Here is a 26110-nt window from a genome sequence, read left to right on the forward strand (position 1 = left end):
TTGAAGTATGTTGTTCAAGTGGGAAAAGTTAGACTTACAGAAAAATCAAGGTTTTTTGTTTGTTTTTCAGAAATAATTGAAGTTTTTGTTTTTAGTTTTTTATTTTTTTTAGTTTATTTGAAAGGCAAAGTGACAGAGAGAGACGTGGGGGAGGGGAGAGTGGGAGAGAAAGAGATGAAAGGGACCCCCAACTACCTCCATTTCCCCAAGTGAACAAAACAGCTACAGTTGGGCCAGACCAAAGCCAGGAGCTAGGAACTTCATGCCAGTCCCCTTGCATGCGTGGCAGGGGCATGGGAAGGAACCTGAGTTGGAAGTAGAACAGCTGGAACTCACAAGGGATTGTGCGTCACATAACCTGATGTGCAACAATGCTAGCTCTAGAAGGTTTTTTTTTTTTTTTTTTAATTGGAAAGGCAGATTCACAGAGAGAAGGAGAAATAGAGAGAACAATTTTCAATCTGCTGGTTTACTTCCTAAATAGCCACAGTGACCAAATTTGAACCCATCTGAAGCCAGGAGTCAAGAGCCTCCTCTGGCTCTCCCACATGGGTGCAGGGCCCCAAGGCTTTAGGCCATTCTCCACTGCTTTCCCAGGCCAGAAGCAGAGAGCTGGAAGGGAAGTGGAGCAGCCGGGACATGAACCGGTACACATACAGGATGCTAGCGCTTGTAGGTGGAGCACTTAGCCAATTGAGCCATCCTGCCAGCCCCAGAAGTTTTATTTTTAATTGAAAGAAAAGGATGGGTATTACTTATATTTTCTGCAGCAGTCTCTGAAGCAATTATTAGTTTGAGCCTAAGTCTATATTTAATTTTTTTTTGTATGTTGAGTTCAAAAATTTTATAGTTTAATGTCTCAGGCTGTAAAAAACTTTATGATTGTTTATCCCACAGTGTACTTTGTGATATGTTTTCATGTCCTAAGTACTGCCTTATAGATGTGAAAGTTTTGACTTATAACTCTTTGAACTTGTGAAAATAGGCTCCTGGTACGAGGAGATGATCAACAATCGAAACAAATCAGTGGTTCGAAGTATGAGCTGGAATGCTGACGGGCAGAAGATCTGCATCGTCTACGAGGACGGGGCCGTGATAGTCGGCTCGGTGGACGGTAATGCGTGCAGTACAGGAACTCAGCCCGATGCTGGGCTGGCGCTTATTCACTAGAGTTTCAAGTTAATTATCATATGTTAGGGTTCTGATTAAAAAATTGACAGACGCTATTGATGTGCACTTTGATAACATTCAAGAATCGGCTTTTGGTCCTAGCCATTGGTTTTTTTTAGTTCATTGAAGAAAAAAAGATCTGATTTTCTACAATGGCACTGAAAAAAATGAATTTACTTTCAGCATGGTTATAAATGTGTCTGCCTATTAAAATAATGTATACTGGTTAGACTATATAAATATTTAAACTTTTGTTTCGAAAAGAGTATGAAATTGGAAGTCTGATTATTTTTAGTAGAACTCAGCATGTTCTATTTTATTGCCTTAAAACCTGACTTGCAAATTCTAGTGTGTAGCTCCATCTGAGTCTGCGGCGAGCCTTGCAGCTTTGTTGGATGTCATGCTGTGTCTATAGAGAAATACTTTACTTTAACGTGATTTTCTTTTTTGCTTAGGGGGGGGTGTGACTTCATGCGGTCAGCTGTTTTTCTGAGAGCCTCTACAGTGACAGCCGCAGTTTTAGGAACTGAGGATACTAGAGTTCTAAGTATTCCAGAAGAGATAGATAAGAAACAACTCTAACACCCTGGGCTCAGTGCAAAGCCAGGCAAAATACAGGAACATGTGGATGTTCCACCTAATGCAGACCTAGATGTATCAGGCAAGGTTTCCTGGAGAAAGTGATGTCTGTGCATTTAGCCACAAGGTTGGCCAGTGCGTAGAATGTCTCATACCTAAGGAATTTAATTTTTTAAAAGAATTTTTTTAGTATTTTACCTTTATTGGAAAGTCAGATATATGAAGAGGAAGAGAGACAGAGAAGAAGATCATCCATCCGATGATTCACTCCTCAAGTGGCCTCAACAGCTGGAGCTGTGCCAATCCAAAGCCTGGAGCCAGGAGCCTCTTCCAAGTAGGATCCGAGCAGGGTCCCAAGGCTTTGGGGTGTTCTCCTCTACTTTCCCAGGCTACAATCAGGGAGCTAGATAGGAAGTGGGGCTGCTGAGATTAGAACTGCCATCCATATGGGATCCCAACCCATGCAAGGCGAGGACTTCAGCCACTAGACTACCACACTGGGCCCAAGAAATAGAATTTAAGGAGATCCAGAGAGATTGAACTTGGAGAGGCCTGTTTGGGATATTTAAAACAATTGGTTTAAATTGAGAACCGTTGAGTGTAACGAATTAGAGTTACAAACAGAAGCCAGTTGATGCAGATGGTGATTTAAGGTAAGGAGTATGGAGGTGACTCTCAGGGCATTGGGAAGCCAGTGAAGATTTTTAAGAATGGGATCAACATGATCAGATTGATTATTTAGAAACATCTCAGTGAGTGCAATGTGAACAGTGGAGAAAGGAAGGCTAGGCAGCAGGTGAATCAGGAAAGTGCTATGAGATGAGGGTAGATAGCGGCCTATATTAGGGATATGACAAGGAAATGGAGGTGAGTAGATTCGGAAGATCCTTGGGAGGTAGAATAGATAGGACCTTGTTATTGATTATGTTAGGAACGGAAAGGTGGTAGTGTCTGGTGACATTCATGGTTTTGGTTTTGACAACCGTATGGATGGAGGTGCCCCTCACAGAAGTGGGAATGTGGAGGTAGGTTTTGAGGTAAGGTTCTATTTTGGACATGTTGATTTTGTCATGTCAGAGACCCTCCAAGTAAGTGTAGCTGGGCAATTGTTAGGTATGTATTTCCGCAAATCGGGAATACTGGTCTGAGGAATGGGTGTGGGAATCCCCCGCCTTTGCAGAATTTAAAATATTGGAATAGACCTAAGGCCATCTGTAGAGGTAAGAGTAGCAGCATTGAAGAAAGAGAATTCCATAAAAGGATACTGAGAAGTAGGAGTCCTAGAGATAAAATAATACAGGGGCTCCTTGGATCCTAGAAAGTGTCAAGGAGAGGCTGGTTAGGAAAAAGTATTAGTTGGCTCTAAGAACAGGCAGTTGGGGACCCCCATAAAGGCAGCTCAATGGCTAGGTTAAGGGTTAATGGGAGTTGAAGTGGAAATTGTTGGTGTAAACAACCCTTTCACGTTGGGAAAGGAATTCTAGGAATTGGTTTGTAGTCAGAAGGACAATTTAGGATTGAAGGTTTTGTTTGTTTTGAGATAGTTTTGAAGAGGAACAGAAGGCTTGCAAGAAAGGGCCTAGAGAGATGAATGTAACAGGAGGGAAAATGAGAAGAAGCTGTAGAAGGAAATCTTTTCAAGCTGGTTGGGGTAGGTCAGAGGAGGGGTGGAGAGCTTAGGGAACTGGGGAGATTCTTCTTGCTTTGTGTTAAAGGCAGAAATGGTAAGCATGGATTCAGTTATATTCTGAATGAACATGTGAACCAGGAATTTCTTTTTTTGAGATGTTTTGATTTTTTTTTTTGTAAGCAGAAGATGGGCATGTCTGCTAATTGGGAGTGAAATGTGCAACACAATTTGGAAGAAAAGGCAAAAAGGTTGAAATAGCAACTATTTCATATGCCTTGTGGGGTACTTAACTCATATAGGAACTCAATAAACATTTATTGACCAGATAAATTGAGTAACTGTATGCATGCTGAAAAAAATATGAAAGCTTTTAGGGAAACAAAGATTTTGACAGTATTAGTTGCAGAATTGTAACTTTGAGGTTTTATAATCAAGTTCATATTTTCTTTTAGGGAATCGTATTTGGGGCAAAGATCTGAAGGGCATACAGCTGTGCCATGTTGCGTGGTCTACGGATAGCAAAGTCTTGCTTTTTGGGATGGCAAATGGGGAAATACATGTTTATGATAATCAAGGCAATTTTATAGTAAGTATAATATTCATTAGTTTTATTTATATAATTTTACTATATCACATCTTTCTGTACATCTATACATTTATTTATTTATTTATATTTATTGTGATGGCTTGTACTGGTAAAGTCTTCAGTTCTGGTTCTTTTTTTTTTCCAATCACTAAAATTGTTTTTTCTTCTGCTTAAAAATGCCTGAGTTTCATAAAGGCAAATTAATGTAACACGTGAGAGTGGAGCTTTTAGTGGATTGTCCGGTGGCTGGAAAGGACAGGCTGTCAGTGCATCGAGGCGGAGAACTGGTGAGCGTGATGGCACGTCACGTTTCATCAGTGGCTCCTGGCACGTGAGGCCAGAATTGATGGCTGAGGCTAGCCACGGTGAGGTCGTTCATGAAACGAGTGGGAGACTTCCTCAGAGAGGGTGGACTTTGCCAGAGCTCGCTGTGCGGCGTCTCTGCTCTGTTGGTAACTCAGTGTTGTATTTAGCGCAGGTCAGGATGTCACAGAAGTGCACTCGCTGGCAGAAGTAGAATACTTTGGACTCTGCTGTTGTTGTAGTAGTTTCATATTCCTTTAGTCATTAAGTCTCACAAAAGTTTGCTGGGTCTTTAAAAAATTATTATTCTTCATTTTACACATAGGGAAAATATAGGCTTAGGTGAAATGATTTATCCAGGGTTGGTAAACTAGTAAGTGATTAAACTTGAAGTTGCGACCTGGTGTTTTTTTAAAAAAAGTGTTTATTTTAAATTTACATATAGTATTAGTGCAGATTTTGGGGGTGCAGTGTGTCAGTAAAATGTGTAATGATAAAGGTGATTGGATTATTTGATCCTTTATACATTACTCTCTTTTGTTGTAAAGGGTAGACCATCTAATCTAACCGATTTTATGTAGGTGAAAATGAAGCTGAATTGTTTGGTAAATGTTACTGGAGCGATCAGTATTGCTGGAATTCATTGGTACCATGGAACAGAAGGATATGTGGAGCCCGGTTGCCCTTGCCTCGCTATTTGTTTTGACAATGGAAGGTGCCAGATAATGCGACATCAGAATGACCCAAGTAAGTAACTTGTTTGTTGCTTTGTAGGTCCAGTACCAGCATCAGGCTGGCCTCATTAGTTTGGCCTCTAGATGGCGTTGTTGCTGTCAGATGAGTGCCACCTGGCAGCAGACAGGGAGTGCCCTGGCTAGGCGGGGTCTGGCTAGCTGCAATGGGGGCTTCAGTCTGATGATCTGATCCAGTCTGGTCACACCCTAAAGGCCCTGCCTCTAACTTCATATCTGAGTTGCTTCCATCCTGTTAGTTACCTTGTTTAACATAACATTTTGAGGACTACATTCCTGGATTGGAAGGATAGTGGGAAACAAATATTGAAACCATAGCACGTGTCTGGTGCGATGGCTCAATTGGCTAATGCTGTGCCTACAAGCGGCAACGTCTCATATGGATCCCGGCTGCTCCACTTCCCATCCAGCTCCCTGCTTGTGGCCTGGGAAAGCAGTTGAGGATGACCCAAATCCTTGGGATCCTGCACCCCTGTGGGAGACCCAGAAGAAGCTCCTGGCTTCAGATCTGCTCTTCACCTACCGCTGTGGCCTTTTGGGAAGTGAACCAGCAGATTTAAGATCTTTCTCTCTATAAATCTGCCTTTCTAATACAGAATAAATAAAACTTTGTTTTTTTTTTTTTTCTAAAGAAACCACTAGCTCAGTGTTTCTGTAACTCCCACCCCCCCGTTTTCTTGTTGAACAGACCCTGTTTTGATTGATGCTGGCATGTATGTGGTAAGCATCCAGTGGAACCATATTGGCAGTGTGCTGGCTGTGGCGGGCACCCAGAAGGCAGTCACCCAAGATAAAGATGTAAACATCGTGCAGTTCTACACACCCTTTGGAGAGGTAGAAGTTGAAACATTTCTCTTTCCATTTAAAGATGCGTGAGTTAGCTAGGGGTGAAAGAATAGGGGAGAAGGCATAAACTTGTCACATTTTCTTTCAGGGACATTTTCAATAATGGCGAGATATTAAATGTTAGCGATAAGAGTAAATGCATGTTTGAATAACAGCTTTACATTCTAAGCATTCTTTTTTATCATAGAATTTATTAGGCAGTCATTAGGATATATGAAGTTTGACATGGAAATTACTTTAAGTAACATTTTCAGTTTTTTTTTTATAATTTGATTATATTTCTTTTCACAGTTGGTGTTTTTTTGAGTAATTTCTTAAGTAACATAGTTGTTTTAAATTAATTTTCTGATTTTAATGGTATTTTAAGTACACTTAGATGTTAAACATAGTTGTCAAATTTATAAGTTTTTATTTGTTGTGAAGTAATCAATATTATTATGAAACTAGTCTCAACTAATCTTATATGTTAATACAGAGCAGTACTGGGGCTGACACACGTTGTGTAGTAGGCTAAGCCTTCACCTGTGGTGCTAATATCCAATGTGGGTATGAGTTCCAGTCCTGGCTGCTCAATTTCTGACCCAGCTCCCTACTTATGATTTGGAAAGCAGTAGATAATGGCTCAAGCCCATGGGCCCCTGCACTCACGTGGGAGGCCTGGAAGAAGCTCCTGACTTCGGATTGGCTCCGCTGCAGTCTTTGCGTTCATTTAGGAAGTGAACCAGTGGATGGAAGATCTCTCTGTCCTTTTCTCTATGGAACTCTGCTTTTTCAACTTACATAAATATTTTTTAAAAATATGGAAGTACTTCAAAAAGGATTTGGAAAAATAGAACTGAAAGATGAATTTATCTTGGTGCAAAAAAATTGAAATCCAGTTTTTTTTTCAATATATATTATCCATAAATTTTAATTACCCTGTTTATCTTTATCAATATTATTATTAAAGATTTATTTACTTTTATTGGAAAGGCAGATATCCGGAGAGGACATATATAGAGAAAGAGCTTCGTCCTCTGGTTCACTCCCCAAATGGCCACAGTGGCTGTGATTAGCTGATCTGAAGCCAGGAGCCAGAAGTCTTTTCTGGGATTCCCATGTGGATGCAGGGTCCAAAGGCTTTGGGCCATCCTCTACTGCTGTCCCAGACAAGGAGCTGGATGGGAAGTGACACACCCAGGACATGAACCTGTGTCCATATGGGATTCTGGTGCTTGCAAGGTGAGGATTTGGCCACTAAGACGTCATACTGGGCCCTCAATGATATTATTAATAAATTTAGCTTTAGAAGGGAATTTTATGAAGCAGCAATAGAATCTGTCAAATAGAGTTGATAAATTGTAAAGAATTTAGAGAATGATGCGCTTAATAGTTAATTATAATATATTTTTGCATATCTGATTTTATCTTTTTTTTTTTGTTTAAAAAATTTTTTTGCATATCTGATTTTCTAAATCCAAGCTCTATTTTGTCCCTGTTTGTTTTTATAAACACATCACAGACACAGTAGTGTGTGTTTTAGCTTGCATACAAGCCTGTCCCAGTTATCTGAATGTTGTAGTCGTCTGTAAGGGTAAGTCATAGTGTTACCGATGTGTTTGAATCAGTAACTCAGTGACCCAGGAGAATATGCTGCAGACAGTAGGTGCTCTTTATACGTCATCAGCTAACAGTGTTTCCACAGGAGCAAAAGCCAAAGAAAATCCAAATCAGAGGTTCATAAACAAGGTTCATAAACAGCTAAGAATATGAAATATGAATTCTAATTATTTCTATGTATGTAGCCTCCTTAATTCACATTCTTTTGTGGTTCTTTTTGTTGGTCATATTGGCTTATTCATCATTTTGTTTTGCCTCGTTATTTTGAATAGTTCATTCAGCTTTCTGAGAGTAGAAAAACGTGGGTTCTAAAAGACTATTTTAAAAAATTTTACAAAATTATGTGTTAAGTGTTAAAATAAAACATCAGTGGGATTAACTCCATCTGTAGTAAGGTGTGTAGCCTGGTTCCGTAGGGCACAGTAACCTCGGTCTTTTCTGAGTGAGTGACTATATGAGAGATTTATCTTGTTATTGTCGAAATGGAGAAGAGAGTTGGAAGAAAGTTATCTAAAGGTCTGAGCTTAAGAAAAACTCCAGGAAGAGTTAGTTTTCTTTTTGTTTGGAGGCTTTGGGTCTCCTGGGGTTTGCATGTGGTCTTGGCCGTGGAGGGGCTAACAGCACGTGGGGCTTGCAGCCAGGTCAGCCTGGCCACAACTCCCGTTCAACTTGGTTTCACTTGGAGACATTGCCTAACTTTTGAGACTCATTTTGTTTATTTTCTGAAATAGGCACAACGTGATGTTGTTGTGAAGATTAAACACTTTTAGCAGCAAGGAAAGGCTACTTTAGGGCTTTGCATTTTGTGAAATGCCTACTTAATTCAGTTGGCTTCCCTTGCTGTTGTCAGCACCTGGCTGGTTTACAGTTGGAGATGGCCTTATTTTCTTCCTGCTGTGGATGGGTTAACACCAGGAGTGCTGTTGTAACAACTGGCTTGTTCCCCTTTGGTTCAGATAGATAGGATCCCCGCGCCCTAACGTTACAGCCTTGTGTATGTGTTTTTTTCCCCCCCACTGGGTCCTTGGCTAAATGGTTTAATCATTTGTCTTAGTTCTCTGTGTGCTGCTATAACAGAACACCAAAGACTGAACAATTTATGATTAACAGAAACATACTGACTCACAGTTCTGCAGGCTGAGCAATCCGGGATGAGGACAGAGGCAGCCGCTGCAGGCCTTGGCTGAGCCATCACCCGGCCGGCCGAGGACAGAGAAACATAAGGGCTCGTGGAGTCACGCTTTCCTAGCAGCAGGAAGCCTGCAAGGAGGGCGAGCATAATCACTTCTACATGCTCCATTTAAAAAAAAAAAAAAAAAAAAATATATATATATATATATATATATTTTTTTTTTTTTTTTAATTTTTGTATTGCAAAGTCAGATATACAGAGAGGAAGAGAGGAAGATCTTCTGTCCGATGATTCAGCAATGGCCAGAGCTGTGCTAATCTGAGGCCAGGAGCCAGGAACCTCCTCCGAGTCTCCCATGCGGGTACAGGATCCCAAGGGTACTCCCATCCTCTCCTGCTTTCCCAGGCCACAAGCAGGGAGCTGGAAGGAAAGTGGAGCAGCCGGTACACCAACCGGCGCCCATATGGGATCCCACCACTTTGGGCCTCATGTTCCACTTCTTTTTTTTTTTTTTTTTTAAAGATTTATTCATTTTTATTACAGCCAGATATATACAGAGGAGAGACAGAGAGGAAGATCTTCCGTCCGATGTTTCACTCCCCAAGTGAGCCGCAACGGGCCGATGCGCGCCGATCCGAAGCCGGGAACCTGGAACCTCTTCCGGGTCTCCCACGCGGGTGCAGTGTCCCAATGCATTGGGCCGTCCTCAACTGCTTTCCCAGGCCACAGGCAGGGAGCTGGATGGGAAGTGGAGCTGCCGGGATTAGAACCGGCGCCCATATGGGATCCCGGGGCTTTCAAGGCGAGGACTTTAGCCGCTAGACCACGCCGCCGGGCCCATGTTCCACTTCTTAACACAGTTACAGTGGTAATTGAATTTCAGTTTAGGAGGGAATCAATATTCAAGACCATAGGAACTTAAAATTTGACTATAGGGCCTGGTGCAGTAACCTAGTGGCTAAAGTCTTTGCCTTGCATGGATCCCATTTGGGTGCCGGTTTGTATCCTGGCATAGCTCCGGCCGTTGTGGTCAGTGGGGGAATGAACCAGTGGTTGGATGATCTTTCTCTCTGTCTCTCCTTCTCTCTGTAAATCTGACTTTCCAATGAAAAGAAATTAAAATTTGACTATAGAATTTATCTCACTAAGAACAAGGGATTTTAGTACAGTTTATTGAAAATTTTGGGATTATACTGTTCTGTCAAATAAGTGCTATGGATTAAAAATTTTTAAAAAGTGATATTAAAAGTGTATTCACTCATTAACTCAGTCATAAACACATTATATTAGTTTATGAAGAAATGAATTTGAATAAAGGACACTTTAAAAAGTTTGTAGAGGGCTCGGTGTGGTAGCGTAGTGGCTAAAGTCCTCATGTTGCACTTGCTGGGATCCCATTGGGTGCCAGTTCATGTCCAACAGCTCAGCTTCCCATCCAGCTCAACTGCCTGTGGCCTGGAAAAGCAGTTGGGGATGGCCCCAAAACTTGGTTCCCTGCACCCACCTGGGAGACCCGGAAGAGGCTCCAGGCTCCTAGTTTCAGATCAGTGCAGCTCCGGCCATTGCGGCCGCTTGGGGAGTGAATCAGCAGATGGAAGAGCTTCCTCTGTGTCTCTCCTCCTTTCTGTATATCTGACTTTCCAATTAAAAAAAAAGGTTTGTAGAAAAATGCCATGCAATGATATTTTGAAATTTGTGGCTAGTTTTTTGGTAATATACATTTCCATTAAGTTGTTCAAGATCCCTCATTATTGAATGCACAGGTTGTTTACTTAATAGACATGCTTGAATACTTATTTATCAAGTAACCTACTAAAGGACGAGGTCCAGGAGCTCTCTCTAGTTCTCTGGAACCACAGGGTAGGGAAGAAGGCAGGACTCCCCAAGGGTCAGTGTTTGCATTGTGTCATGAGGGATGGCTGGGAGTGCCCTGTGTGGACATGGGACCTGAGGGTGGGGTGGGGGATGGGCTGACAGGGATTTCACGTCAAAGAGGCATTATATGGGCCAGGGGCAGGGAAGCACCGGAGTTCCCTTGCGAGTGAGCACATGGTAATTATGGCCAAATAGTGTTTAAGCCTAAGAATGTAATTTTGGCTCAGATAAGTAAAAGGTTTTGCGAAATTAAAGAATGAGATGGTGTACACAATTGATTTTTAAAAATTATCTAAATTTATAAAGTAGGGAAGGATGTGATCAGATTTGTGTCCTGGAAAGATGAAATGTGACAGCAGAGCAGAGATTGAATTTGGGGGTAGAACCTAAGAATGAGGGAAAGGCTCAGAGGTCAGAGTTGAAGCTAGGAAGCCGTTACCACAGTCCAGCCGAGCAAAGAGCAAGTGTGGAGAGCAGAGGGGTAAGCAGGTCATGGGGGAGTCAGTGAGGGGCTGGACATCAGGATGGAGTTTACTGTTGCAGAATTCCATTAACTCTAAAAAGAAAAAAAATTTTCAACTCTGAAAGTGGAGTGCATCTTATAATCAAGGTTAGCATATTTTTATTAGCAATATGTTTTTTCCTTAGAGGTATAAGAATAAAGATGTGTATTTAGATCTATGGCATCTTAGGTTTTGTGACATTTAATATTGAATTCTTTGGAAATAGTTTGTCAGTTTGTCCTAAAAAAATGCATGCTTGCCATTATAAAAATTCAAGAGAAATCATTTTGAAATGAGTAGCAACCTTTCCTAAAATAATTTTCAGGCTACTTTTGGTTTCTGTGAGGTCGTGGTAGTTGGTATTTGAGTTAATTGTGACACTTTCGGTTATATGTGATTATTTCCCCCAGCATCTGGGTACTTTGAAAGTTCCTGGAAAGCAGATGTCTGCTCTGTCTTGGGAAGGAGGTGGACTGAAAATCGCACTTGCTGTTGACTCCTACATATACTTTGCAAATATTCGACCTGATTATAAGGTGCGTATTAAGAGCAATTTAAAAATAGTTTTAAAATAATTTTGTTTTATCTCAAACTATATTGCTCTTACCCACTTTCCTGTAGCCCTTGACCCTTTGAGCCTCATCAACTATGTAAAGATCATCAAAATTAGAAATAAAAAAGTATATTGCTGACTTTGTTTACTGGAACTGAAAGGGAGGCTTGTGTGTGTGAACACTTCAGAATTAATAAAAGTTGCTGTAATGCTTTATTCCAAGAGTCAGGATCTCAGCAGGAAACAGATGGCACACTCAAAGGAGCAACTGAAGAGATTGTGATGAAGGGCTTGTTACAGAGGAGAGGCAAGGCTGAGGGGCAGAGCAAGGGATGAAAGGTGAGCAGTGAGATGCCAACACCAACCCTGGGCCTGAAAGGCAACTTAAGGGAGTAATGTTCCTGCAAGCCCTGAGCATTGTGGCTGTACAGGAAGAGCTTCCGCCCTGCAGGGACACAGTCAACTGCTAGGCAGAAGGCTGTGGGAATAACCGCTCCCTGGTATCTCCATCTGCTGGTGTTTTCTGTTTGGTTTATTTGTTTATTTTGTTATTGATTTGAGAGAGAGAGAGAGAGACCTGTAACATGGGAATGGGCCAGACTGAAGGTGAGAGAGAGAGCGCACGAGAGCGAGCTGTTCCATGAGAATGGGCCAGAGTGAAGCCTAGAACTGGGAACTGAATCTAGATGTCTGCTGTGAGTGTCAGGGACTCCACACTTGAATCATCGTTGACTGCCTGCAGTGTGTGTGTTGACGGAACTGGAATTGGAAGCACAGCTGGGACCCAAACACAGAAGTTATCCTATGGGATTTGGGGATTCCCGGTGGTGTCTTAGCTGCTACGCCAGACACTTGTCTCTGATATTTTCTACTGGCTAAATCCAACTGAGAACCAGAAGGTACAAATGCATAAAAATCAACTTTCCGATGTCAGAGCAAAGTGGAGTAGAGCAGAGAGTGGACCAGAGGGGCAAATGGAGAATAAGCAACACAATATCCAATCAATATTTTATCTTAAATTTAACATTTGACCCAAACCAAGTTCTGAAATATGAAGTTATTCTGGTAAACTATGTGTTAAAAGAAAAATCTTACATATTTATTTTTAAAAATATTTATTGATTTGTATTTGGAATACAGATTTTTATGTAAAGGGGAGGGGGAAGAGAGAGAGAGAGAAAGAGAAAGAGAAAGAGAGAGAGGTCTTGCACCTGCTGGTTCACTCCCCAGATGCCTGCCAACAGCCAGAGCTGAGCTGATCCAAAGCTTGGATCCAAGAACTTCTTCCTGGCTTCCCACATGGGTGTAAGGGTCCAAAGCATTGGACCATCCTTCAGTGCCTTCCCAGACAATAAGCAGAAAGCTGGGTTGGAAGTGGAGCAGTTACAACACGAAGCACTGTGCCATTGGGATGCCATTTCTTGCAGGCACAAGATTAGCTTACTAAGCCAACTTTGGCCCCATATATTTAATTTTTGGGGGACCAACCTAGCACCTTGGATAAAAGGTTGATTCCAGGTGTATGGCAGGGAAAAGCAGGGATAAGCCTGGAGCAGCTTGTAGTGGTGGAAAGTAAAGATGTGTCCAGATAACAGAAGGAAAGGAGCATGATAAGACTTGGGCAGACAACTGAAAATTACTCCCAGTGGCCAAAACTAGAAGAGTTTGAGGAATAGAAGAAATGATGAAATGTTTTGTTGTAACCCAAATTATAAAATATCTGAGATCAATGGTGATATAAATAGTTTAAGTGCATAAATGGGAGGGAGAGAAGAAGCATATCTCCTGTAGAAGTGTTCCAGTTACTTGTACACCACTTTCCCCAGCAGATAGAGCAGAGCCCCATTTCCCTAGCTTGAGTGAAAGACAAGTGAGCAAAGTTAGTGTCAAAACATGGTAATCCCAGTCTGATCAGAGAAAATAGAGAAGTCCCAATAGAGGGACATTGTACTACATCCCCAACTTGTCAAGACCATCAGAAACAGGGAAAGACCAAGAAACCACTGCCATCCAGAAGAGGTAAAGGAGATATGATGACTGAATATAATAAATCCAAAGTGAACTCTGGAATAGAAAAAGTGCATTATGGAAAAGCTAGTGCCATCTAAATAAAAGTATGGAGTTTACTACTGATCGTAATTTAGCTAATAGTCATGTTGGTTTCTTAGTTGTGACGGAGGGACAAGTCTGATGTTAATAATAAGGAGAAATGTAGAGCTTAGTGGGTCAAGTCACTGCCTGTAGTGCTGGCATCCCATATTGGCACCTGTTTGTGTCCCACCTACCCCACTTCTGACCCAGCTGCCTGCTATGGCCTGGGAGAAGCAGCAGAGGGTGGCTCATATTTTTGGGCCCCTGTCACCACACGGCAGACCCTGGCCTGGATCAGCACTGGTGCTGTGGCTGTGTGGGGCATGACCCAGCAGATGAAAGATCTCTCTTTGTCCCTCTCTATAGCTCTGCATTTAAAAATCAGTAAGCCTTAAGAAAAAATAGGGGAACATGGATGAGGGGTACATGGGAAATCTGTATTGTAATTGCAGATTTCCTGTAAATCTAATAAATGGACTCATGATAAGGACACTGAGTTGTAGGTTGATGATTCCATTTAAATATACTGGAAAGAATTAGAAGGGAAAGCTAGTAGTGCGTCAGCTCTCTAATCAATTGATAGATAATGTTATCAGAAGTGCCCAAGCAGTTCAATTACAAGAGTTATTTGCAATATTCTTGATAGGAAATTGGGTGTGGTCTAAATCGCATTTTTGTAGTAGAGTTATTTGACTATAAGCTGTGTGAATGTGACACTCTGAGAAACATGAGCACTCTAAAAATGTAGATGGGGAAAAGGGACAAACTACTGGTTTTTGATTTTGGCTTGGGGACCCAGAATTTAATCTATTGATTTCAGTCATTCCAGCTGTTGCTTGCCCCAGCATCTGTCACTGACTTTTGAAAATATTCCATCCTGAAGCCTTACAAATTAAAACAAGGAAAGTTAAATTTATTTTTCAGCACATTCTTAGTTTCATAAATGTCTTTTATTTCCTTTTAGAATTTTTGATATTTTAGTGAGGAAAGTGATTAAGCTGAAGCGTCGGTCCTGTTTTCCATTTCTGAAGGATGTATTTTATCATGATGGTTAGCCGACTTATCTGCAGCATTTTTAGAATAAAAGTAAAATATGACTTTTCATTCCCAGTGCTAACTATTCCTTCCCTCCTCCCTCCATCCCTTCCCTTCCTAGTGGGGATATTGTTCAAACACTGTAGTTTATGCATACACCAGGCCTGACCGACCGGAGTACTGTGTTGTCTTTTGGGATACGAAAAACAATGAGAAATATGTTAAATACGTGAAGAGTCTGATTTCTATTACCACCTGCGGTGATTTCTGTGTTTTGGCTAAGAAAGCAGATGAAAACCATCCCCAGGTGAGTCTCCCTTGGGCTACAAGCCACAGAGCTGGGCCACAGGAATTGGCCCTGTCAGGCATGGTCTCCAGGCTGGCAAGTGCAGCAAAACATTGAATCTGTTGGTTCTGTCTGTTGAGACTTGCTTTGGAAAACTATGTGACTCTGTTTGTTCTGTGTCCCCTGACTTTTTTTTTTGCTCCAGTCAGCTGATCCTTGGCAGTTAATACAGATCAGTTCACTACTGTGGGTTTTTGTTGTTGTTGTCTCTGAAAGGTATTAGAACTATTTAGTCTTCTTTTCCAAGCTAACATTTGGTAAGCAAAAATGAATATGTATTCATATGCTTAATATAAATTCTGTAAAAATGACCATTTATAGTAACTTGGGTAGCTTTGGGCATTGAGATGCGTAATTGGTTTGAGTTACACTGTTGTAAAAGTGAATTTCTTATAGCATAAAATAAATGATATAATGTCTTTTAAAAAAGTATACTGGCAATTTGCAGAAGTATGTAAATATTTCCAAGTTGGACTACTAATGCCCTTGGCTGTATTCTAAATTATATTTTCTTCACAGGTGATAATTTGAACAGCCACATTTAATTTTTTCTCTCTTGAAGTACACTAAAACAAAGTTAAAAGTATTTAAAAAAAAATTCATAAGCCCCTAGGGACCAGGAAGGGAGATGAAATGGCAGTGGGATTTTGAAGGTCAGAGGGTTAGGTGGATTAGCAGTGATTACCTTAACCGATTTACCAAGCTAAATGTTAAGCCCTCAGTGAAGAAAGCAGCGAGGCAACCAGTGGACTTCATCGAATCCCTGAGAGGTGCAGGGCTTGAGGGTGCCTGGCGGGCAAAGGCGGCGAGCATGGAGGCCAGACGGCAAGTGTCAGGGATGGTGCAGAAAACATCCAAGGCCGCGACTCCCAGGTCTCCCTAGTTTGAACTCAGCAGCTGCCCTTCCCCCAGCTCTCCAAACTGGGCTTATGCCGCGGGAGGACTGCAGAGGCAGCGCGCTGAAGGGCCCTAGGCACCCTGCAAGCGTGGGGGACCCCGGTGGACTGCAGAGGCTGTGCGCTGAAGGGCCCTAAGCACCCCGTGAGTGGTGGGAGACCCTGGTGGGAGCAGGCCTGGAAATGCAGACATTTCTGTTCAGTGCTGCCCTAGTGTTCCTGTGCCTCATGGGTCCTGACCGTGGGTGACCAAGCGTTGAGCTTTGAGCTTGGAGATTGGAGCAGTCTTCCCTGCGGAATCTGACCAGGTCAAGAGATGAGACCTCAAGAGGTTCTGAGGTTGCAGTCCCAGAGGAAACAGCCCTGCCTCTCGGCCTTGCAGTAAAGACCACAGTCAGGATTGGCTCATTCATGCAGAAATTGATCTCAAGGAGTTTCTGCTGTCTAAATTTTTTGTTTTTTGAAAGGCAGTTACTGAGAGGGGAGGAGAGAATCTTCTATCCATTGGTTCACTCCCAAAATGGCTGCAGCAAGCAAGAAGCCCGGAGCTTCTTCAGGGTCTCCCATGTGGGTACAGGGGCCGAAGTACCTGGGTCGTCTTCTACTGTTTTCCAGGCACCTTAGTAGGGAACTAGATAGAAAGTAGGGCAGCTGGGACTCAAATTGGCATCCATCTGAGATGCTGGTTCACAAGTGAGGGCTTAATGTGTTATGCCACAATGTTGGTCTTGTCACCTTTAAAAAATATTATTTTAAAGGCAGAATGACAGAGAAGGTGAGACACAGAGAGATCTTCCATTTCTGCTTCACTCTTCCAATGGTCCCAACAGGTGGGGCTGAGCTAGACTGAAAGGAGCCTGAAGTTTATCTGGCCTCCTACATGAATGGCAGGGGTCCCTGCCCCTGGGCTGTCTTCTCCTGCTTTCCCAGGCACATTGACAGGGAGGTGAATCAGAAATAGAGCAGCCAGGACTTGAACTGGTCTTTCGGTATGCGATGCTAGTGTGGCATACGGTGGCCCAACTCAGTGTCACAGTGCAGGCCCCCGTGTGTCACATTAAATATGAGCAGATAGACAAGGATTATCAGACATTTGAAGAAAACATCTCATTTAGCGGACACCCAAAATAAATACAAGTAAAAAAGAACTTGGAGGAAGCAAGAGACCATGCAGGAAAAACACTATAGACAATGCAGAACCGCAAAGAAGCATCATTAGGATCTACTGAATGTTACCAGGTGGCCCCATAAGCTAGGAGTGGGGGACGGTGGAACAGGAAGTGGGGGCAGAGGGCTGAGTGGTGGAGGGAAGCTGAGTGCTTAGTGAGAGTGGGAAGGCGACAAGCCAAGTGTGAAACTGCAGCCACAAAGCGAGAAGGAACAGTGTAAGCCTGTCATGGAAGTCCATGGCAAAAGAACGCGTTACAGGGAGTTAGGGAATAGCTAGGGGAGCTAGCCATTTTTATTAAAAAGTCTTGTGGAACTGTCTGATTCTTAAAACAATGAATATGACAAAATGAAAGTGAACTTTAAAATACTACTTATAGTATTTTGTGGCAAGAAATAAGCTTATTTCCAGTAATGGGTTTAAATTGTGATAGAAATTGTTGTATAACTTACTGTTTGTATTTATAAAACTAAACAAGTTTTTTTTTAAAAAAGATTTATTTGTTACATGAAAGTTACAGAGAGAGAGTGAGAGGTAGAGAGAGATTTTCCATCTGCTTGTTCACTCCCCAAATGGCTGAACTGAGCGGATTTGAAGCTGGGAGCCAGGAACTCCTTCCGAGCCTCCCACATGGGTGCAGAGGGCCCAAGGCTTTGGACTGTCCTCCACTGCTTTCTCAATCCATAAGCAGGGAACTGGGTTGGAAGTGGAGCAGCTGGGATTCAAACTGGTGCCAGTATGGGATGCTGGCAGTTGCAGGTAGAGGATTAGCTTGCTAAGCCACTAAACAAGTTACACTCAGAAAGATAAGCTTTATTTGAAATTGTTTTCCTAGTCAGGAAAAACATCTACATAGAATAATCATCTAGTACAAGATACAAACACAGTGAGAAGATAGAAGGAAGCATTTGAGAGCAGTCTAACAAAGTGTTCATGTTGCTGGATGATTTTCCTAATTGGCAGTTTTTTAATGTATCACTCTCACCAGATTGGACTATGTCTTCTTTGTATTAACTTTTTCTGAATTTCTCATGTCGTTTACGCACTGCTTCAAAGGAGGAGAACGAGATGGAAACATTTGGTGCAATGGTAACGAATTAAGTTGGTTCTTATGTAGCTATTTGTGCGGTAAAAATGAACTTTGAAGCAATAGCCAGTCGGGAATTTTAGACGTCTAAATGATAAAAAGTGGTGTGCTTGTGTTTGTTAAGTGTTCTCTTAAATAGGGACATGTCCTTGAAAAAATAGCCTTGGTTGAATTTTAATTTTAATCTCTTTATTGCTGTATATTCCCTTTCTTTTTCTCTGCTATTCTCTGCACTTAACAGTTGTATCAGCTACTTCTCAGTGATACTTAAGAGATAAGCATGATATTTATTTTAAGCTTGTTTTTCTTTATTATTCCTAAACAGAAGTTCTAATACTCTTATTGTGTTATTTGTTCACAGTATGTGCTTGTCCTTTGTAATTCCATTGGCACACCCTTGGATCCCAAATACATTGATATTGGTAAGGGAATTTTTGGTACTTCTTTCCTTTCTGGTTAGGGTTGGTTTGTAATACTAATTTAAAAATCTAGCAATATTATTATTAATTGGGGTGATATTCCCTAAAGATGACTGTACTTCCTGGTTGTCAGGTCTAGAACCAGTTTATATCTGTTGTCACAGCAAATAGTTAATAACACCACACTTTGTTCTCAAGCATCCTGGTTCAGATCATAGATTATAAGTTTTTGTAAACAGTCAAAATAACTTCATGCCTGCTGTGCTACCATCATTTGCACTAGGTGGGAAATACGGTTGTTCAGGAATTGGTACACAGTGTAATGGCTAGCATGTAGTAAACTAGGGATTATAGAAAGAATTTTACCATTAAACCACTTTTATTAGTAGTAAACTGCTTGTAAATACCCCTTCTCCATAAAACCACTTCTGCCGCTTGTAAAAATCAGCTTGCCCTTTCCAGATTTTTCTAATGAAATCAGTCTCTTCATCGGGGCAGCTTTAAAAACTCCTGATGTTTTGTTTTCAAAGGACTTTTGACTGTAGTTCTACCTCTATCCAATAGTTGTGAAGGTTGCCCCTTAAAGCATTCTAGACTTTATTCTAAGTAGTTTGTTAAAAATCATTAGCAAATATTTTGCTGCCATTCACTGTAATTTCGGAAAGTGATAGTTTGCTCTTAAAGTATTTGATCGAAAAAGTTAAAAACCCATTGAATTGTGTTTTGACCCCAAGAATTAGTTGGTTTGTTGTTTTTTTCAGACTGAACATGCAAGTGTTAATGTCTGCTTTCTGAGTGTTTGCACTTTATTCTTTCTTAAAAAGTTTAGGCTTAAATTATTATAGACTCTTGTCACATGAATATTTTTTTTGAAGTTTAAATGTTTAGTGTAAAGAATGTGTTTTTATCAGTCTTCAGATTCTGCGCTTTTACAATTGGTGATGTGATGATCGAGTTAGCCTCAGAGTACCCTGTACCACAGTAGACTGTTTTAAAAATAAAGCTCACACGCATCCTTCCCCTTCACAAAATGGCAAGTACTTGAGGGCATTGTGATTTGTATTTTTGACTCTTGAAACTTTTTTGCAGTCTTACTGGTTGGACGAACAGTTCTCTCACTGGTCAAACAGCCAAAGACCCAGCATTTTTGTTTTTATGTGTATCCTGTAATAAAATTCCCACTTTAGTTTTCTATGCTAAATTTTCTTGTGGACTAGAGGCTAAAACAAAAAAGATTCTCGTATGTGATTGTTACTGTTCTGAAGGTATTATTTTTGCTTTTCCTTTTGCTCTTCATCCTGACAATCTATGTAAAAGATTTTTTTGGGGGGGATAATTTATTTATTTGTGAAAGGCAGACACACACACACACACACACACACAACCTTCTGTTTGCTGGTTCACTCCCCAAGTGGCTCTTACTGCCAGGGCATGGCCAGGTGAGGAGCTTGGAATTCCATTTGGGTCTCCCCTGTGGGTCCTTGGCCATCTGCCCCTGCTTTTCCGGGTCCATTAGCAGGGAACCCATTGGGAAATGGAGCAGCCAGGACTTGAACTTGCGCTCTAATAGGGGTGCTGGCTCTATCCTACTGCAGTGCAGCAATTTAACACTCTGATAGAAGTTTTTTAAAAGAAACTATTTATTTGCATATTGTCTAGTTTAACTTTATCTGAAAGGCAGAGAGACAGAGACAGAGTTTTCATCTGCTGGTTTGGTCCTCAAATACCTGCAACATTTGAGCCTGGACCAGGCCTAGGCCAGGTTCCCAGAACTTAAGACTGGGTCTCCCCTGTGGGTGGTAGATACCTGGGCACTTAGTTGGAATTGGCAGGAGAAGCTGGATTTGAACCCTGAATTGCAGTGAGGTCATTCCAAATAGCACCTTGTACATTGTGCCAAATGCTTGCCACTGTGAAGGTTTTAAAAGAACTTTATGTATGGCAGTAGCATTTTAATCTGTGGGACTCTTGCAGTCTGCATGGAGGAGTTAGGGTCCCACTTCCAGTGTTCTGATGAGCCCCATAAAACATGTGGTGTGTCTCATCTAGAGGCCTCTTGCCCTGCACTGTGATTCCCTGACTTCTGTCTGTCTGCCTACTGGACTTTGAACTACTGAAAACATCTGTGTCTTATTAATTTTGGTAGTCCCCTCACTAACACTGTGCTAGTCAGTAATGCTTATTGAAGGCACAAAAACTGTATTTGGTCATGTAAATAAAAATGATAATTCATTTACTTAGCAAACCATCAAGTGTATGCTTTTTTGTTTTAATTTCTTTATTTGTATTGCTTTTTTTTCTTTTCTTTTTTATTATATTTTTGACAATCTTTACATAGTTAATTAGGGTAAAAAGGTTCAAGGGCTATAGGAAAGTGGGTAAGACTATTATTTCCATATTGTTTCCTTCAGGTTTAAAGAGGGATATTAAGGGAGAAGGCCCACCTAATTTCCCACCCTCCCCAGGTCCCGGATGTAGGGCATGCTCCGAGGTTCTTGCTCAAGTGGTTTTGATGGTTCACCAGTTATGAATCGCTGCCAACCTTGCCACTCCAAGCACGATGAGGTCTTTGAGGAATCCACTGATTGACGTGGTCCATCATAGAGTCTCCATTTGCCCAGTATTTCGCTGCCAACATATAGCTGAGATGGTTGAACACATCTTGAATAATAATAAGAATAATTATAATAAAATCATGACAAGTGTGACAAACTATTAGGTTTTTAATATGACTTAGACACACCAGCTCTTTGGCATATCAAATTTAGAATTTGATCCCCTGAATAGTTATTTCACTTATCCTCATACAGTGAGACTTTTTTTCTTTGTTCAGTTTCTAAGTTGTACTGCCATAAAGATCTTAATTTGTACTTGGACAAGAATCCATAGATAGTAGCTCCTACTAACATCATTCTTTTATTCTGCATAGTATTTATAAAGAAATGAACTTTTGCACTGGTTAGTTATTCATGAATTTAGAAAACAGACACTAAAGTGACCCTTCATTAAGGAAGGTTTTTTTTTCTGTCTCTGAGTATCTTCTTGGGGGAGATATATGATCAAAACCTTTGCCCGGTTCTAAATTTGGCTGTTTGACTCTTTATCACTGACTTGTAAGTTTTTTTTACATATTCTTGATGATGTCCTTGACAGTACATGGGTTATGAATTTGGATAAAGCACAGTTTACCTACTGTTTTTGGTGTCATATCTAAGAAACCAACCACTGTTAAACCAAGGTCATGAAGATTGACTCTCAAGTATTGTTTTTTAAGAGTTTCATAGTTTTAGCTATTGGAATTAAATCTGATCTATTTTAAGTTTTTATATTGTGTGAACCGTTTTGATTTTAGAGACTTTGTGGTATTTTGAGAGCGTGTGCGGATGTGCTGTATATAAGCTGAGGTGTTAGATTCGTTTTTCTGAAGTCCTCTGCCGTACAAATATTCTGTTGTTGTACACCTAACTTCACTAATGGTCTTCTTAATAGTACCGTTATTTGTTACAATGACGAAAACGCATGTGATAGCAGCTTCAAAGGAGGCGTTTTACACCTGGCAGTACCGTGTGGCCAAGAAGCTCACAGTGCTGGAGATCAGCCAGATCGCACGGCCCCGCAAGGAAGGCAGAGAAAGGTAGAGTTCTCAGCTTGTTTCTTCTAGTGGCTCATTCACATCACATTCACATTAGACGTAGGTAAGCTATCATGCTTAGGAAATATAAATTGCCTTTGCTTAATAAAAAATATATTTTTTTTAACTTGAATATCTTTCAAAGTGATCTGTTTAAAGTTGACCGGAATAAAAAAGAGGTAGCATGGTGTAATTAAAAAAAACAAAATACCCTTCAGAAACAGAGGCTGGAGATGTGTTTTACAAGAAAAAGGTCTCACCACATCGGGGTCATTACGCTGCACTGAAATCCAGTGATGCAGCTGGGAGTGTCTGGCCGGAGCTTCGTTCCCCTGGCTTCCCGCTGCAGTCATTGCGGGAGAGTGAGTGCCTGCAGCGGGAGGATGGCGGGCCTGAGACACGCACAGGTGTGTGGGGAGAGCTGGGCCCTGACTCCTTCCTTTGCCCTTGGATTCCCACGAGGCTGAGTTGGAATGGCTTCTGGTGTGTGGGTTGGGAGGACTCTGCCACGTGGAGGGCTCCCGGGAGCCAGAGAGTCTGAGGGTGAAGATGCCTTTACTGTGTTTGAGTTCCTGAGTAGACTCCCCTTGTCTGCAGTTTCTCATTTACAGTTTTGATCTCTAAACTGTAGACAACTCTAGAGTTTTGTCAACTCTAATCTGAAAATACTAAATGGTACCTTATAGAAATAAAAAAAAAATCATAAACTTTAAATAACTTTTATTATACTACAATTATAATCTTTTTTATTATTGGTTATTGTTAATCTCTTCCTGAGCATATTTATAAATTAAACTTCATCATATATGTGTATATGTATCAGAAAAAAACAGTATAGATGCAGAATAGGGCCTGTGGGACATGTTGGATTAGTGGGGACTATGATATTATCTGTGGCAGGGACACTCTGGAGACCACTAGTTCATTGTTCACATGCCCATGGTACCTGGGACTGGGCCAGGTGCAGCCCAGATGCTGAGAACTCAGTCCAGGTCCCCCACGGGTGGCAAGGACCAACTAAATGAGCATCACCTGCTGCCTCTCAGAGTGCTCATTTGCAGGCAGCCGGAAGTAGCAGTGGGTCTAGAGCTCAAACCCAGGTTCTTCAACATGGAATGTGGACATCCCAAGTGGCCTCCGAGCCTCTGTGCTGAATGCCTCTGTTTCCCTTCCCTTCAGGCCTCACTCACGTCTAAGACAGCACATGATGCTTCCTCCCTCCCCACCCGCCTCTGTAAAAGCATTCTAGGTATATGAACTCATTACATTGAGGTAGGAAGAAACAGTTGAAAGATAGGCTGAGTCTGTTCTCCAAGACGGGGCAGAAGTTCTTTCTTGTCATCCAGAAGACTAACCAGCAGGACGCTGGGTCCTCGAGGGCAGCTGTGCTGTTCCTTGTGTTGGCGGGATCCTCCGAGGAGCAGTGAGAAGCCATGGCCTGAAATCTCTGGATGTTTGGACAGAGCTGGGGCAAGCAGAGATCTTCCGGCAGCCTGTGGCCTTGCTCAGCAAGCCGAAGAAAGGCTGACCGTTATTAAAAGCAAGAAAGCAGCATTTACTTACATGAGGGTACTTCGAAGTGTGGAATTAAGGTTATTTTGGTGCAAAACAATTGAAGTCTGTATACAGTTTTTTCATAATACACATTTTTGAGCTGAAATATGCTCTATAGGTTTTCTTTCTTTCCATAATCTCCAGTTGACTTTAAGGCAGATGTCAGGATTTCCTCATTTTTAAAAAGATTGATTTATTTTCATTGGAAGGGCAGATTTATAGAGAGAAGGCAAGAGCGAGAGCGAGAGAGATCTTCCATCTGGTGGTTCACTCCTCAAATGGCTGCAACAGTTAGAGCTGAGCCAGTCTGGAGCCAGGAGCTCCTTTCAGGTCTCCCATGCGGATGCAGGGTCCCAAGGCTTTGGGCCATCCTCCACTGCCTTTCCAGGCCACAAGCAGGGAGCTGGATGGGAAGTGGAGCAGCTGGGACAAGGACTGGAGTCTATATGGGATGCTGGCGCTAACAGGCAAAGGATTATCCAGTTGAGCCACTGTGCCTGCCCTTCTGTGTGGTTTTAATAACCTCAGGGAGATTGACCCTGGACCTTGGTTGTCTCCTCTGTAAGGTGTGGTGATGGTGGTGTGAACAGCCCACATGTCTGGACGCTTCAGGACATTGTCTCAGCACTCCTGCTGCTTATCTTTACAGAGAGGAAACAGGCATGGGAACTCAAGTTTTTTGCCCAAGGTCACCAGCTGATAAGTAGAGCTGGAATATAAAGCCAGGTTTCTTTACATAAAACCAGCCACTTTACTCAGACTGGCCATTCTGACCACACGTTTCTTGGTTTAAGGGTGGATCTGGGCTACATGATCTCTGGAGGGACCTTCCAGCATCTTTGGCTTCTGTTTTGTGATTATTAAGTAGGACTCTATGTACCCTACAGGAATGTGTTAAGATGAAGATGCATGTTATGTGTCCATGTTTCTGTTGTAATATATTCAATTGTATTGAAAATCTGATCTCATATTGATGAAAGTATGATTGTGGTTTGAACTTAATGGCGCTAACATTTCATGGTATTTAAAATATATAAAATGATGTGCCCCTCCAGTAATTATATTACAGGCATATTATAAACCAGAGTCTGCAGTTAGGTATTTTACTGACGTCATTTGATCTATGCCTCTGCAAAGAAAAGCTCCTCTGCGTGCCGTCCAGAGGGAGGGAGCTCACCGTGCCCAGGGCCTCGTGATGCCCTGCACTCTGGCTCGCCTGAGCATTTGCATTCAGCGGCTGCACAAAGGGGGCATCTTGCTCGCACAGAGAGCTGGGGAGGCTTGACTCAGGACCAACGTCACTTAATTAGTGATCCCCAAATCCATTCCTAAGTTTTACTTTTATTAAACACATTGATTAAAGAAAACGCATGCGAACAAAAGAGTTTCCATATTAGAAGCTGTTGCTGACTGATGTGAAGCGGAGCGTGACGTGAAGCACTCTCAGGCTTAGTACAACTCATTGGGAAAATGTGATTCAGTGCTGCACGTGACGTTGGCGCGGCTGGCAGGGACATTTTACAGGCCCAGCTGGTAAACGTCTGATGGGTCGTTTCTATTTTGATGGGATTTAGCTCTCAGGAGCCTTTTAAAATGTCAGGGTTTGTTCCCTGCGGCGTGGCCTAGGGGCTCAAGTCCTCGCTTTGAAGGCACTGGGATCCCATATGGGCGCTGGTTCTAGTTCCAGCAGCTCCGGCCCATCCAGCCTCCCTGCTTGTGGAGCATGGTCCAAGGCCTTGGGACCCTGCACCCTCGTGGGAGACCCAGAAGAAGATCTGGCCACCTGGCTTCAGATTGGTGCAGCGCCAGCCATTGCAGCCACTTGGGGAGTGAATCATCGGATGGAAGATCTTCCTCTGTCTCTCTGACTTTGTAATAAAAATAATAAATAAATCTTTAAAAAAGTAAAATGTCAGGAGTTTTATATAACAATATCCTGGATATTCTAGCATCCTTTTAATTATTCTAGAAATTATGAAAAAATGTAAACTTCAGCTTTCTTTGAAATTTAGTTTTGTTTTTTTTTTTTACAGAATTTATCATGTTGATGATACTCCTTCTGGATCCATGGATGGGGTTCTGGATTACAGTAAAGCCCTTCAGGTAGGTGATTTTAAGAAAGACAATAGGTGCTGTTTAGTGGTCAATATGGTACTACTTAGAAACCACGTTATTTAAAAATATCGGGGAAGATAATTCCTCTTCCTCTGTGGTTCGTCCCCTCTCAGCACCTGTCTCTTTTTATCACTTGCTGGTAGACTGATCTGCCTTTACTTATAAGTTTCTACAATATTACTTAATGAACATATGTACATATTTTGATAGATAATATAGTTCAGTTTCCCTTTATGGGAA

The 26110-nt window shown here is 41.7% G+C and overlaps 1 protein-coding gene across 1 annotated transcript in view; it reads left to right on the forward strand.

Annotated features, from left to right (window-relative positions):
• Window positions 1-26110, forward strand: part of WDR35 (WD repeat domain 35) — a 60390-nt gene that overhangs the window by 9288 nt on the left and 24992 nt on the right. The window contains exons 5-13 of the mRNA XM_004582617.4: window positions 986-1114; window positions 3832-3965; window positions 4850-5015; window positions 5709-5854; window positions 11386-11511; window positions 14776-14961; window positions 18513-18573; window positions 22060-22204; window positions 25789-25858. Coding sequence (XP_004582674.2) covers window positions 986-1114; window positions 3832-3965; window positions 4850-5015; window positions 5709-5854; window positions 11386-11511; window positions 14776-14961; window positions 18513-18573; window positions 22060-22204; window positions 25789-25858 — 1163 coding nt within the window. The remainder of the gene's footprint in view (window positions 1-985; window positions 1115-3831; window positions 3966-4849; window positions 5016-5708; window positions 5855-11385; window positions 11512-14775; window positions 14962-18512; window positions 18574-22059; window positions 22205-25788; window positions 25859-26110) is intronic.

Source organism: Ochotona princeps, chromosome 8, assembly GCF_030435755.1.
Source record: "Ochotona princeps isolate mOchPri1 chromosome 8, mOchPri1.hap1, whole genome shotgun sequence".
NCBI classification, from domain to species: Eukaryota; Metazoa; Chordata; class Mammalia; order Lagomorpha; family Ochotonidae; genus Ochotona; species Ochotona princeps.